Source organism: Oncorhynchus mykiss, chromosome 17, assembly GCF_057628025.1.
Source record: "Oncorhynchus mykiss isolate SJ-2025 chromosome 17, ASM5762802v1, whole genome shotgun sequence".
Taxonomy (NCBI): domain Eukaryota; kingdom Metazoa; phylum Chordata; class Actinopteri; order Salmoniformes; family Salmonidae; genus Oncorhynchus; species Oncorhynchus mykiss.
Window position 1 is genome coordinate 54214467 of NC_143038.1, and position 16008 is coordinate 54230474.

Genomic DNA, 16008 nt, shown 5'->3' on the forward strand with positions numbered 1-16008 from the left:
TGCAAAAAAATGTGGCCAAGCAATTAACTTTTTGTCCTGAATATGAAGTGTTATTTCTGGGGGAAATCCAATACAACACATTACTGATTACCACTGTCCATATTTTCAAGCATAGTGGTGGCTGCATCATGTTATGGGTACGCTTGTAATTGTTAAGGACTGGGGAATTTTTCAGGATAAAAAAACATTCACGGAATGGAGCTAAGCACAGGCCGTGTAGGCCGTCAATGTAAATAAGAATCTGTTCTTAACTGACTTGCCTAGTTAAATAAAGATTAAATCAAATAAAATAGGCAAAAATCCTAGAGGACAACCTGGTTCTGTCTGCTTTCCACCAGACACAGAGATTAACCCTCCTGTTGTCTTCCGGTCGAATTAGACCTATTTACAAGTTCTCTCTGTAGTTAATTTAATCTGATTGTCATAAGGTTCCATGACTGTCCACACAGGTCATCTGAACACACAAAATACATTGAGGATTTTCATTACATTTTGGGTGTTTAATATAACTTTTGAACACATGTGGTGTTCCCGGTCAAAAATGACCGGTCATTAGAAATTAATGGGTGAGACTACAATTAGTGTATAAAATTGAGTTCAGGCACATGCCCATTCATCAGATGGACATACTTCCTCTCCCAGACCCCCACATGCATGTGAGTTTGATCAAACAAACACACACCTCACTCCCCTTCTTGGCTAGAAAGGCAACCCAAACGGGAATCACACCTATTGGCATTCTCACAAACAATCGCAATATTGTTTCAATAATATATAGAAATTCTCGCAGCTCTGGTATATAAAGCTTTTTTGAGGCCTTGCTAACAATTCGTTCTGTGGCAGTACAATAACCAAACGATATACTGTATGTGAGGCTCTTGATCATATCTTTGATCATGACACTGGTGAGGAGGAGAGAGTCCTTGTTAAACTTTGACACAAAGTAATCTGTGATAAATAGCACAATATGTTTCATCTGAGTATTTGTTAGTCAAAATAATCCATACATTGTTTTTTTAAACTCAAAAACGGGTTGTACGAGCTCAGGTCATACTGGCCATAAATAGCAAATAGAAGTTCAAAACGTGTAATGTTCACAAGAACTTAAGTTGATAAAAAGATCTAACACAACATTAGGTGATAATATATTATTATGGATTTATAATCAGCTATAATTAAGAGGTCATTTTGTACCGGGAACACAGAATTAATTAACATGAAACAAACACAACAGGAGGGTTAATTAATCAGCGGGACAAAAACCTAAAACACAAGGCTAAATCTACACTGCAGTTGCTTACCAAGAAGACAGTGAATGTTCCTGAGTGGCCTAGTTAAAGGGTTGACTTACTGTACCACCTACTCATTCAAGGGTTTATTATTTTTACTATTTTCTACATTGTAGAATAAGACATCATAACTATGAAATAACACATATGGAATCATATAGTAACCAAAAAAAGTGTTACACCATCATTACTTCAAGACATGAAGGTCAGTCAATCCAGAAAATGTCAAGATCTTTGAAATTTTCTTCAAGTGCAATCGCAAAAACCATCAAGCGTTATGATAAAACTGGCTTTCATGAGGACCGCCAAAGGAAAGAGTTACCTCTGCTGCAGAGGATACGTTTATTAGAGTTACCAGCCTTAGAAACTGCAGCCCAAATAAATGCTTCAGAGTTCATGTAACAGACATCTCAACATCAACTGTTCAGAGGAGACTGGGTGAATCAGGCCTTCATGGTCAAATTGGTGCAAAGAAACCACTACTAAAGGACACCAATAATAAGAAGAGACTTGCTTGGGCCAAGAAACACAAGCAATGGACATTAGACTGGTGGAAATCTGTAATTTGGTCTGATGAGTCCAAATTTGACATTTTTGGTTCAAACCGCCGTGTCTTTGTGAGAAGCAGTGTAAGTGAACGGACGATCTCCGCATGTGTGGTTCCCACCATGAAGCATGGAGGAGGTGTGATGGTGCTTTGCTGGTCACACTGTCGGTGATGTATTTAGAATTCAAGGCACACTTAACCTTTTCCTTCAAGACTGTTGGAAAAGCATTCAGGGTGAAGCTAGTTGAGAGAATGCCAAGAGGGGCGGCAGGTAGATCGGTTAGGTTGCTAGATAGAATCCCCGAGCAGACAAGGTAAAAAATCTGTCATTCTGCCCCTGATCAAGGCAGTTAATAACTTGTTCTTAACTGACTTGCCTAGTTAAAAAAGTGTGTAAAGCTCTCAAGCTTGTTGAAAAAAGTGTTGGTTACCACATGTGATATTTTATAGTTTTGATGTCTTCATTATTATTTTACAATGTAGAAAATAGTTAAAATAAAGAAAAACCCTTGAATGTGTCCAAACTTTTGACTGGTAATGTAACTCTACGGCAAGATTTGAAAATGGTTGTCTAGCAATGATCAACAACCAATTTGACAGAGCTTGTGAATACCTATGTAAATTAGATATTTCTGTATTTTATTTTCAATGAATTTGCAAACATTTCTAAACATTTGTTTTTACTTTGTCATTATGGGGTACTGTGTGTAGATTGGTGAGAGAAAAAAATGCATTTAGTCCATTCTGAATGTTTGAAGGCTATTGAGGTTTGAAAGCGCGAATATCAGTTGAATATCCAACCTGACACTGACTTTACCTCGGTCTTTATAGCAGGGATCATCAACTAAACTCAGCAAAAAAAAGAAACGTCCTCTCACTGTCAACTGCATTTAATTTCAGGAAATGTAACATATGTAAATATGTGTATGAACATACCAATATTCAAAAACTGAGACAAACTGAACAAGTTCCACATACATGTGACTAGCAAAAATGGAATAATGTGTCCCTGAACAAAGGGGGGAGTCAAAATCTAAAGTAACAGTCAGTATCTGGTGTTGCCGCCAGCTGCATTAAGTACTGCTTTGCATCTCCTCCTCAAGGACTGCACCAGATTAGCCAGTTCTTGCTGTGAGATGTTACCCCACTCTTCCACCAAGGCACCTGCAGGTTCCCGGACATTTCTGGGGGGAATGGCCCTAGCCCTCGCCCTCCGATCCAACAGGTCCCAGACGTGCTCAATGGGATTGAGATCTGGGCTTTTCGCTGGCAATGGCAAAACACTGACATTCCTGTCTTGCAGGAAATCCTGCACAGAACGAGCAGTATGGCTGGTGGCATTGTAATGCTAGAGGTTGATGTCAGGATGAGCCTGCAGGAAGGGTACAAAATGAGGGAGGAGGATGTCTTCCCTGTATCACACTGCGTTGAGATTGCCTGCTATGACAACAAGCTCAGTCCGATGATGCTGTGACGCACCGCCCCAGACCAAGACGGACCCTCCACCTCCAAATCGATCCCGCTCCAGAGTACAGGCCTCGGTGTAACGCTCATTCCTTCGACGATAAACGCGAATCAGACCATCACCCCTGGTGAGACAAAACCGCGACTCGTCGGTGAAGAGCACTTTTTGCCAGTCCTGTCTGGTCTAGCGACGGTGTGTTTATGCCCATAGGCGACGTTGTTGGGGAACCCTTCCATATAGCCTTACCCCATCCCATGGCAGCATCCAGCTTCAGCACTAACTTTCAATTGAGACATGAAAGTGAAACATACCGTGTAAGATTCGATTCCCAGGAATGATACTCCCTCCGTTTTACAAAACCGGTTGTTATAAAAACGAGTCGAGAGTAAAAACTCTCCCTCTCGTAGAAGGGACTGGAGTTTGAGGAGGGAATAGACTACTTTTGAAATATATGCATTGCCAATCATTTCATAACCTTTCAACATCCGCAGTGGGCATCAGATAGATAAAATCTTGCTTTTTATTTAAGTTGTATCACTAAATAATAATACACCATGAATAATACGCTCAACCAACATTACGAAGAGAAGGTGCGGCCCTGTATCGACCTCATCGACTCCCTGCGCTCCCTTGGCGTAGAGAAGGATCTTGCGCTGCCAGCCATCGCCGTGATAGGGGACCAGAGTTCGGGGAAGAGCTCCGTGTTGGAGGCGCTGTCTGGAGTGGCTTTGCCAAGGGGTAGCGGTGAGTGATAATTAGACCTGGACTCATGGATAGACGCACTGGCGTACCTGACACACCCGCAGCCCCAGCTTATCGATGCGTTTTTTAAAAATGTATTTAATAAATAATTTATACAGTAACACTCAAAAAAGTCATTAATAACCTTATGTACTAGGAAGCTACGTTCTTGTGCTTCAGGAATGTGACTAAAAAATATATTACTGATTGAAAGTATATGGGTATATCCTTGAATAGATGCCGTGATCAAGGCTAAGATGGCGCCAGACGCCAGTGCAATGAGTGGAGCTTACTTAGCCTAATTCTTCTTAGTTTTAGAAGAGAAAACGATCTTAGTAGAAGCGACAGATTTAACAGTTTGATTGCCGTAGCAACATCAGGGAAACTGGTCGGAGTTCTGTAACATTAGTCATGCATGTCATTCGGTGTTGTAAATGTAAATGAGCCCCAACCTGGACTCGAACCAGTCACTCACGAAGCATCTTTAACCATTGCTCCACAGAGCAAGGGGAAAAATTTCTTCTAGGTCTCAGAGCGTGACGTCAGCGACTGAAACACTATTAGCGCGCACCACCACTAACTAGCTAGCCACTTCACATCGGCCACATAAACATAGGGGGAGTAAAATGTAGGTAAGCAATAACAATTTCGGAACAACTACTAGTCGAATAACACATGGGAGAGATGACGAATTGTGTCAAAGAGATGTATTTATAGACTAATACACTTGAAACAAATAGCCAAACCGAAAACTGCAGACATTATTAGTTCCTCCCCTGCGATCAAACCACCATTAAAAAAAATAAGTGAAACGCAGCCTAACGTGATCATTGACAGCTGCCTTGAAGGACACAGATAAAAAAATGCTTTCGGCTACTAAGATCAGTGAAATGTAGGCTAAACCGATAACTTGAGTGAAGAGCAGAAATCTCAACTAGCAAGCAAGTCACAGCAATAAAGAATTGAGTGTGTACCCACCGGCCTCAACACGTTACGGAAAGCGATTAACCTTATAGGAAGCTCTCGGGACAGGTCGTCTGGATACTGGACAGCCAATAAATGAACAGATGCAAACAGGTTATCATCTTTAGCAGACAAATTGTTAAGGGCTTGAACAAGAAAAGCTGTTTGCGATTTCATTGCAGCCCAGCCTTCATTCATACTGTCGAACCGGAGTCTGAGTTGTGTGGTTGCAATATCAATAGTCTTGGCATGCATCAATATCTTGGCATGCATCATTTAAGACTAAATGTATCAACATAATGCACAATGTCTCAGGAAATACTGTATGGGTTGGCAATACTGAGTATAGAAAACAGTCGGCCCGCAACCTGGACCTACAGGCCGTGCACACAGAAGATGCAGACTTCAGGACACCATGGGAGTAACTCAAATTGCATTTAATTTAAATGTACCTAGAATATTGCAGCCCATATGTGTAGGCTATTAGCCAAACAAAACCAGCTGAGTTCAACAATAAATAGTGGCTGAATTTATCCTCAAGCCGACTACTTTTTTCCCCACTGTTACACGGAACCCAAACCGGCTGCGCTCGTGCGCTATCGTGCACACATTTAGTTTGTCCCCCTACACCAAACGCTATCACGACACGCAAGTTAAAATATCAAAACAAACTCTGAACCATTCACATTAATTTGGGGACAGGTCGAAAAGCCTTAGACATATACGGCAATTTAGCCAGTTAGCTTGCTAGCTATTTTTTGGGGCTGGATCTTTGCGTGTCAAAAAATGTACTATTTACCACTATTTGATGTGTCAAATAACACTATTTGACGTGTCAAATAAGCTTGTTGACCAATCAGGTCCTGAATATGACTACACGTCACATAATAATTTAAAGCGTTCATAATTGTTTTACGTAGTGATTACACATTGATTACACTCACTCGTATTTCGCGCACCTACAGTGCTGGTCATTTAAAAAAAGCTAACTAGCTCATGGATGCAAACAACGTTCTTCCCCCAAAACATAGCAAAACGACATAATCTGTTTCAGTAGCTATGTAGCATATGTATCGATGAATCGTTGTGACATATGACATACGAGTGAGTGTAATCAAGCTACTGAAACAGATTATGTCGTTTTGCTATGTTTTGGAGGAAGAACATTGTTTGCATCCATGAGCTAGCTAGTTTAAAAAAAATGACCAGCACTGTAGGTGCGCGAGACAATTTTACCAGCAATGTAGCATACGTATCGATGAATCGTATAGCTACTGAAACAGATTATGTCGTTTTGCTATGTTTTGGGGAAGATTTTTTTTTTGCATCCATGAGCTAGCTAGCTTTTTTTTTAGATGACCAGCACTGTAGGTGCGCGAGACAATTTTACCAGCAATGTAGCATACGTATCGATGAAATGTTGTGACATATGAAATACGAGTGATAGTGTAATCAAGGTGTAATCACTACGTAAAACAAAAAGGGTGTCATCATCTAAAATAACCCTAATTTTTAAAACAGTTCTTATTTGACCCATCGGACCCATCTATGTGAAGCCAGCCTCAATTAAGAATTGGCCACAATAGTGGACTTTGCGGTTAGCCTTCAAAATAAAAGTATGGCATAATTATACTATTTGTATTAATTTGCATCACTGTCATTTACATACTTTTATTTTGAAGGCAATCCGCAAATTCCACTATTGTGCCTAATCCTTATTGTGGCTACCTTCACAACACATAACCCGGTCTGGTCGAGCCAGATGAAGCTGAAATAGCCAGATGAAGCTAGCTAGCTGGCGGCTTATAACAGGGTTAAGTAGCTGGATAGCTATTTACTTTTCATGAACTGAAGTTCAGTTTCAATAGGCGAACAAGTGGCAACCTAGCTAATACTTACACAAGGATTCCTAAACCATTGCTAAGAATAATGGAAATTACTACAGTTTCTACTGGTCATTGTTTTCAGGCTGGTTGTATTGGTGCTAGCTAACATTAGGTAATACCAAGCTAAAGCTAGCTATTCCAGAAGTTGCGCTCGAACAAATGATGCTTTATTACCCAACGTGGTATTGTAAACACATTGTTAGTGGCCGGTGTTTTCTTGTTTGCAAACTTTTTTGTACAGCTTTGACAGAGCTACTGTATATTTTTTGACACACAAAGACCCAAATGGCGTTCCATAGTATGCATGTTGTGAAGCTAATAGCAGTGACACTATTGCTGTGTAACTCCAGTAGGGCAACATCTGAAAAATAGCACACTTGGTAGTGTGTACCGGTGCTCGACCAGTTGGCGAAAGCCAACATCACCCACAACAGAGAACAGTTGATTGTCAAGGGCAATGAATTCCATTATCTTGGCTTTAATGGATTTCGCCTTTGAGTTGTCTTGCTGAAATTGTGTTACTCTTTCAAATGACTGCTCGATCCACACAGCAGACATTGTGGGCTAGTTTAGGAATGCTGGTTGCACGTATAGCGCAAACTATTATGTGGTGTCATTACGTCGGTACGCATGTCAGCTTTGACATCGGTTTTGCACATCAGTGTTAAACTAGACATCTGCCGATACTGATGTTGGCATTTTTAGCTAATATCGGCTAATTCCGATATGTTCACCGATATATCGTGCATCCCTAGAAACATCTATTAAAAATTATGCACTCGCTACTGTAAATTGCTATGGATAAGAGCGTCTGCTAAAATTTAAATATGAGACCATGCTGGATAATTCATGAAACAGATCATGATTATTGTTCTCTATGATAAGGAGGGGACTGTAGATCGTTGTCTGTTTGATTTTGTGGAACGGTGTCCGTTCGAAAGTTGTAATTATATTTATTATATTCTATATTATTATTATTATATTATTATATGTATAATTATTACTATAATAATTCATTGAAATGTGTGAGTCACCAGAGAGGAAGAGGCGAAGCAAGAGGCATATCTAGGCCTGAAATCTGTCTTCTCCAGCAGGTGGCGTTTTAATATAGAGGTCAATGAGAAAGTGTTGAAATGTGGTTAACAAAAATGGAATGGCTTATTCAGTATGTGTGGCTTATTTGATTGAATATATTTTTTGTGTGTGCATAGATTGTTAGGAGTGTTCTGATAAGTAGGACACATGACATCCCGGCAACTTATTTTGGAGTTGCACCCATTGTTCACACGCATATCTATCCTCTTAGCTAGAAGTAACTGCCTTAATTTTGCTGGTCACATTGGGTCCATAATAAATACAAATTGAAAATGGTCCCACCCAATGATGTATATAAACTTTGGATTGCTGATGCCATGTAGCCTATTGGCCATTGAGAGGCTTGAAGCCACTGGTCAGTCAGCCAAATTGGCACTCCTCCATAGGAATGAATGGAATTCTACAGTATTTCCAGTATTTCAATTACATGTTTAATAAAAAACAATAGTAGTGGGACCGTAGCGTTAGTAAAAAAATAAATAATAGAGTACCAGTCAGAAGTTTGGTCACACAAACTCATTCAAGGGTTTTTCTTACTTTATACTATTTTCAACATTGTAGAATAATAGTGAAGATATCAAAACTATGAAATCACACATACGGAATCATGTAGTAACCAAAAAAGTGTTCAAAATATATCAAAATATATTTTATATTTGAGATTCAAATGAAAGTAGCCACCCTTTGCCTTGATGACAGCTTTGCACACTCTTGGCATTCTCTCAACCAGCTTCACCTGTAATACTTTTCCAACAGTCTTGAAGGAGTTCCCACATATGCTGAGCACTTGTTGGCTGCTTTTCCTTCACTCTGCGGTCCAACTCATCCAAAACCATCTCAATTGGGTTGAGGTAGGGTGATTGTGGAGGCCAGGTCTTCTGATGCAGCACTCCATCACTCTCCTTCTTGTTCAAATAGCCCTTACACAGCCTGGAGGTGTGTTGGGTCATTTTCCTGTTGAAAAACATATGATAGTCCTACTAAGCGCAAAACAGATGGGATGGCTGCAGAACGCTGTGGTAGCCAGGCTGGTTAAGTGTGCCTTGAATTCAAAATAAATTGCAGACATTGTCACTAGCAAAGGACCCCCACACCATCACACCTCTTCCTCCATGCTTCACGGTGGGAGCCACATATGCGGAGGTCATCCGTTCGCCTACTCTGTGTCTCAAATTTGGACTTATCAGACCAAAAGACAGATTTCCACCGGTCTAATGTCCATTGCTCGTGTTTCTTGGCCCTTCTTTTTATTGGTGTCCTTAAGTAGTGGTTTCTTTGCAGCAATTCGACCATGAAGGCCTGTTCCACACAGGCTCCTCTGAACAGTTGATGTTGAGATGTGTCTGTTACTTGAACTCTGTGAAGCATTTATTTGGGCTGCAATTTCTAATGAATTTATCCTCTGCAGCAGAGGTAACTATGCGTCTTTCTTTCCTGTGCCGGTCCTCATGAGAGCCAATTTCATTATAGCGCTTGATGGTTTTTGTGACTGCACTTGAAGAAACTTTCAAAGATCTTGAAATTATCTGGATTGACTGACCTTCAAACTTTTAAATTATATTACGTGAGCAAAACATACAAATAGATTTGTATGTTTATCTCACATAATATAACTTAAAGTATACATTAAGGTGTCTGTAATATAATAAACGTGTGAAAAATGAATGTAGACATGAATAAATTAATTTCTATAGTTTCCTAAATCTTTTTTTACCATGGAGGAGAAGTAGCAAGATAGCGTGGTAGTAGCGTGTAGCGTGTTAACATCAATACAGCACCCTCTGTCAGTCATTGTGGGTTTATACACATCATTGGTCCCACTGATCTTCCCTCTTCCACTGAGGTATAATAAGAACTGGAGACTGCGTCCGCTTGTTGTTTTCAAGGTAATCTATTCATGTTTGCATAGGCAGATTCATGGACCCTCTATACCCGGGTTGCATCCAGTTTATAAGGACCAACATCACATGCGCACTAGCACTCAGTGCATACAGGGTGCAGGGCGCGCAGCAACGCTGACTAAAGTGGTTATTAGGATATGAACATTTTATATTCATGCTCTGAGATCATGATCCCAGTTAGCCTGGGGAAGTGCTGGTCGGCTTGTTTAGCTGTCCATATGATCTGACAGAGTTGCTGGAGAATGTTTGCTCGATACTGCTGTCTGTTCAGTGTGCACTGAGTGCTAGTGCGCAGGCTTCTTAATCCCAGTAAGAAAGATGGCAGCAACCACGAAAAAGTGAATGTGAGTAGATTACATTGAAAACAAAGCTTGGTCATCGTGGAGGCAGTCTCTAATTCTTATTATGCCTCAGTGCATGACATGGAGAACAGGGAGTGGATTACCGAAAGATACTGGTACCCAGGCTAACTGCTTTCCATTTTTGAAGACATTTATTTTCATTGTTAGAGATGCCACTTGACCACCTAACCCAAACCCTTACCCTAAACCATGTTTGTATCCTTACCCTAAACAGGGTTCGTATCTGTATGGTTGCATCATTTGTGGGGGACGACATGTTTACTGTAGCCTTGTTTATTTATCAATATCAGTCTCAAATAGGTTTAAGAAGCCTATATTGCCTATATTGATTTGATTATCATTTGATCTCTAATTTCACTTGGTAATTAAGCATTGGACAATTTAATTCATTAAAAGTAATTTATTTCTGGTTGCTTTAGTTGATGTATGGGCTTTTGTACAGTTTCATTTGATCCCACTCTCTCTAATTCCTCCTCCTCTGTCAACTCTGACAGGTATTGTAACACGATGCCCTCTCGAGCTGAAGATGAAAAGGAAGAAAGAAGGAGAGGAATGGCACGGAAAAATCAGCTACCAAGACCATGAGGAGGAGATTGAGGATCCCTCTGATGTGGAGAAGAAAATTCGTGAAGGTGTGGTCATTCATTGGTCTGCTGATCATGGCAAAGATGAAAGTCTCTAAAGTCTTATCTATGTTCTCTACTCCATAAGACAGCACACCCATAAGTATTAAATACCTAAATGCCAATAAAAAAGATAACTTGATCCACTTTACTATTGTGCTGTTGGAACCCTGGTGGTTTCTAGCAACGGTGTTCTGTATTCTTATTCCTCCCTCCAGCCCAGGATGAAATGGCAGGTGTGGGGGTGGGTATCAGTGATGACCTCATCAGCCTAGAGATTGGCTCCCCTGACGTCCCAGACCTCACACTCATCGACCTGCCAGGCATCGCCCGGGTAGCTGTCAAAGGTCAACCTGAGAACATTGGTGAACAGGTACACCCTTCCACCCCACCCACAATGTTAGTGGGAAAACACTGTGCATTTTTAACCCCAGTTTTAGAACAGAAACCAAGTCCCCCCACAACATGTTATGTATGATAATGTTCGACATTTTCAGATTAAGAGACTGATACGGAAATTCATCATGAAGCAAGAAACAATCAGCTTGGTGGTTGTGCCATGCAACGTTGACATTGCAACCACAGAGGCTTTGAAGATGGCACAAGAGGTGGACCCTGAAGGGGAAAGGACATTAGGTAATCCCCCTTTTATTATTTACTCAACTATTATGAACCATGTTGACTTATGTTGACTTTAATGAGTTAGACTTGTGTGCGTTTCCCATTGAACAGGCATCCTGACTAAGCCTGACTTGGTAGACAAAGGCACAGAGGAGACTGTGGTGGACATAGTTCATAATGAGGTTATCCAGCTGACTAAGGGCTACATGATAGTCAAGTGCAGGGGCCAGAAAGAGATCATGGAGCGAGTCTCACTGACCGAGGCCACAGAGAGGGAGAAGGCTTTCTTCAAAGAGCACGCTCATCTCAGGTTGGTCCTCTAGGCTGATGTGTACCTCAGATTTTATACAATACAATCTATTTTATAGCTTTTTAAATAAAGTTTGTACCTGTGTGGTAACCAAACTATTTGTGAAGTTGTGAGAAAAAAAATTCCTATCATTTGTGCAGCACACTTTATGATGAGGGCCATGCCACCATCCCTAAACTGGCAGAGAAATTAACTCTTGAATTGGTGCATCATATCGAGGTAAATTCTTCTTCCATTACATTTCACTGCACAAAATCCTATACATTTGTTACTGAGTGACTGTTGCCATAAGCCATGACTCTGCGTTGTGCCCTTTAGAAATCCCTGCCTCGTCTAGAAGAGCAGATTGAGGCAAAGCTGTCAGAGACACATGCCGAGCTGGAAAGATATGGTACCGGACCCCCTGAGGACTCGGCAGAGAGGCTGTATTTCCTGATCGATGTGAGTCCCCCAGCCTGCAATCCCCAGATTATTTAGTTACAGTCTTTTTCACTCTGCTTTGACCTTGACTCTTGACCCAGTCATGTTAGTCTTTGTTAGCAAAATTGGAAAATTCGGGAAATAATTTGAAAGTTGATAACATTTTATATCCATAGCTTTTTCTCTTTCTATCCGTCTATCCCTCTCCATGTATCCAACAACTTATTTTTCTGTGTCCCAGAAAGTGACTGCATTCACCCAAGATGCCATCAACCTGAGCACTGGGGAGGAGATGAAAAGCGGAGTTCGTCTCAACGTCTTCTCCACACTCAGAAAAGAGTTTGGGAAATGGAAGTTACACCTGGAACGCTCTGGAGAAATCTGTGAGTGTACTATTATCACACACCCATCGAAAACAATGGCTCATTTCAGTGTGCTAGATAACAAATAATAGCTATGTGAATTTAGATTTCTGTACCAAATTTGTATTCAACAAGGAAGGCTTATACACGTGCTTATTTAATTTAATGCAACAGTGACATCCTTTGTATATTACAGTTAACCAGAGGATTGAGGGAGAAGTGGATGATTATGAGAAGACGTACCGTGGAAGGGAGCTCCCAGGGTTCATCAACTACAAGACATTTGAGGTGATGGTGAAAGACCAGATCAAACAACTCGAGGAACCAGCAGTCAAGAAACTGAAGGAGATTTCAGGTATAGTATATGTTTGATCATTTTATTTTATACATATACTGAAACCCAGTTTGTGATTTTATTTAATATGGGGGCCCTATTTGCCAAACTATAAAGCCAAGATTCTTTATGTATATTTTCCATCCAAGAATGTAATCTATCTGTGAGTCCTGTGTCAGAGTGATGTTATGGTGTTTCTTCCCTTCTCTAGATGCCGTTAGGAAGGTGTTCTTACTGCTGGCTCAGAGCAGCTTCACTGGATTTCCTAACCTCCTGAAATCAGCGAAGGTTTATCTCACACCATGCAATATTAATGTCACCATTTATCTCTGATATTCCCACAGTTGGTCATCAACCTGTATGTGAATGAGATGGCTGACATGCACCAACTACATTTATCTCCTGTTGATTGACTGAGTTGTGTTTTGTTAACTACAGACAAAGATTGAGGCCATTAAGCAGGTGAATGAGTCTACAGCTGAGTCCATGTTGAGGACTCAGTTCAAGATGGAGCTGATAGTGTACACACAGGACAGCACCTACAGCCACAGTCTGTGTGAGAGGAAGAGGGAGGAGGACGAAGACCAACCCTTAACTGAGATAAGGAGTACGATCTTTAGCACAGACAACCATGCCACCCTACAGGAGATGATGCTGCACCTCAAGTCCTACTACTGGGTAAGCACTGTGTAAATCACTAGTAAGCACTGTGTAAATCACTGTGTAAATCACTAACTCAGAGATTGAATGGAACTGCTGATTCTTAAACTCATTTCTTCACCAATTCCCTGAAAGCTAGATTATAATATTGCATGTTGTCGTGGAAATTTCCTCTATTTACCAAATCATGAGAACAAACCACACACAAGTCAGAGTTAGTTATCAAAGCCCATCTTTAATTATATGAGCTCTATCACAACCCTGTGACTCTCAGATCAATTCAGTGTCTATCAATGAATTCTCTGAGAGTCTCTTACACATTGCAACTGAGATCCTTTATAGCAGAAACACACATATCCAGACAGCATTGGGCATAATTTATCGTTCAGCTTTGTCTCCTAAACTATGTTATTTTCTCAAACTCAGAACCATAAACAAATCCTCCATATCAACAGCCATATATCAAATCCATCCTATCTTGACAAGACCACAGAGACACACTGACTGGCACACAGACATTGTGGAGCCAAGAGATACACGCTTGACCTCTCCCCTCTCTCCGGCCCAAGTAACTTAGTCTTGACATAGAACAGATACTGCAACCCCGCCACAGTATTATACAAAAATAACATTCTGATGAGAAGTAACTTACAAACATATGATGAATATAAAACATCTTACATATGTTACCAACTAATTCTGATTATTCCCCAACAATGTAAATGTGCTATAACATTATACAATTCAGAGTGTGTGTGAACCAACCATTGTGAGGGGACTAAAACTTGAATGGGACAAAAGTGATGTTAGATCACTATATCTATCTATTTTATTAATAGGTGTTTTGTCTTGTCTGTCTCTTTATCTTTGACAGATATCCAGTCAGCGTCTGGCTGATCAGATTCCCATGGTGATCCGCTACCTGGTGCTGCAGGAGTTTGCTTCCCAGCTGCAGAGGGAGATGCTTCAGACTCTGCAGGAGAAGGACAACATCGAGCAGCTGCTGAAGGAGGACATCGACATCGGCAGCAAAAGGGCTGCACTGCAGAGCAAGCTCAAACGCCTGATGAAGGCACGCAGCTACCTAGTTGAGTTCTAGTATGGACAGCTGCTTGTTAACATTTAGGATGGTCTTGACTAATGCCAGATGGATTGGTCAATGGAAGTAGACCTACAGGTGTGTTGCAGTGGGGTTTGGCGTAGATTCTGTGATCTCAGTTCATTGCATAGTAAATGTAATAGAAGTTACTATGCAATCAAGTCCTTTGTTATCCTTTTTTGTTGAATATTAAACTAAAATGTCTGATGAACGCAAGCAGCTAGTCTACCAGGTGGAGTGGGAACCTGCCTGATAACATTTGGGAACAGAGAAGGAAGTGCAATCATTTTATTGAAAGGCAATGTATAACTTGTGGTTTATATTTCTGCTGACATACATTTTATTGTTATTGTGTCTCCTTTTTATCATGTCTGGATGGTGGGCCTGTGGACCACTGAGCATCAACTAATGGCCTCACAATTAGGGTTTATCTATGTTAAACCAAGTTGTATATTTCTTATAATTTCTTTAAAAACATTTAAGCCAAATAAAAAATGTGTGAAGAAAAAAAAACACGTTGAACTGTCAAATTTTATTGCACTCTAGATGAGACCTCTCAATCTGAAGTAGAAATGTTATGGTGAAACAGGTCCATCTACTGGTCTAGCCTGGGAATGATGCCATGACTCACCCGTCGCACTAACTTTCAATGAAGAAATGAAAGTGAAACATACTGTGTAAGATACGATTTCCAGGAATGACAATGGCGGTTTTGTACCCATTAAAGGAAAATGAGTCGAGTGCTGAGGAGTGTTTATGTCTGTAATAAAGCTCTTTTGTGCGGAAAAACACATTCTGATTGACTGGGACTGGCTCCCCAGTGGGTGGAGGCCCACCCAAGGCTGCGCCCCTGCCCAGTACATTTTCAAAATTATCCCTGGCTGTCATCAAATCAAATCAAAGTTCATTGGTCACATGCCCTGAATACAGGAAGCAAACGTTGTAGCGAAATGCTCTCCTCAAAACTGCAATACACATGTACAGTACCAGACAAAAGTTTGAATACACCTACTCATTCAATGGTTTTTCTTTATTTGTACTATTATCTACATTGTAGAATAATAGTGAATACATCGTAACTATGAAATAACAAATATGAAATCATGTAGTAACCAAATAACTTATAAAATATATTTTGATAAGTTTATTTGAGATTCTTCAAAGTAGCCACCCTTTGCGTTGATGACAGCTTTGCACACTCTTGGCATTCTCTCAACCAGCTTCAAGAGGTCTTCACCTGGAATGCATTTCAATCAACAGGTGTGCTTTGTTAAAACTTAAATTGTGGAATTGTTTTATTTCTTGGAGACAATCAGTTGTGTTGTGACAA

The 16008-nt window shown here is 40.5% G+C and overlaps 1 protein-coding gene across 1 annotated transcript; it reads left to right on the forward strand.

Annotated features, from left to right (window-relative positions):
• The first annotated feature begins 3699 nt into the window (after positions 1-3699).
• Positions 3700-15185, forward strand: mx (interferon-induced GTP-binding protein Mx). Its single transcript, NM_001171901.1, is given in 12 exon segments — positions 3700-4045; positions 10744-10881; positions 11091-11245; positions 11370-11508; positions 11605-11803; positions 11944-12022; positions 12122-12244; positions 12465-12606; positions 12782-12940; positions 13131-13207; positions 13358-13597; positions 14454-15185. Coding segments are annotated over 12 exon segments (1866 nt in total). The 5' UTR covers positions 3700-3855; the 3' UTR covers positions 14679-15185.
• The last annotated feature ends 823 nt before the right edge of the window (positions 15186-16008 follow it).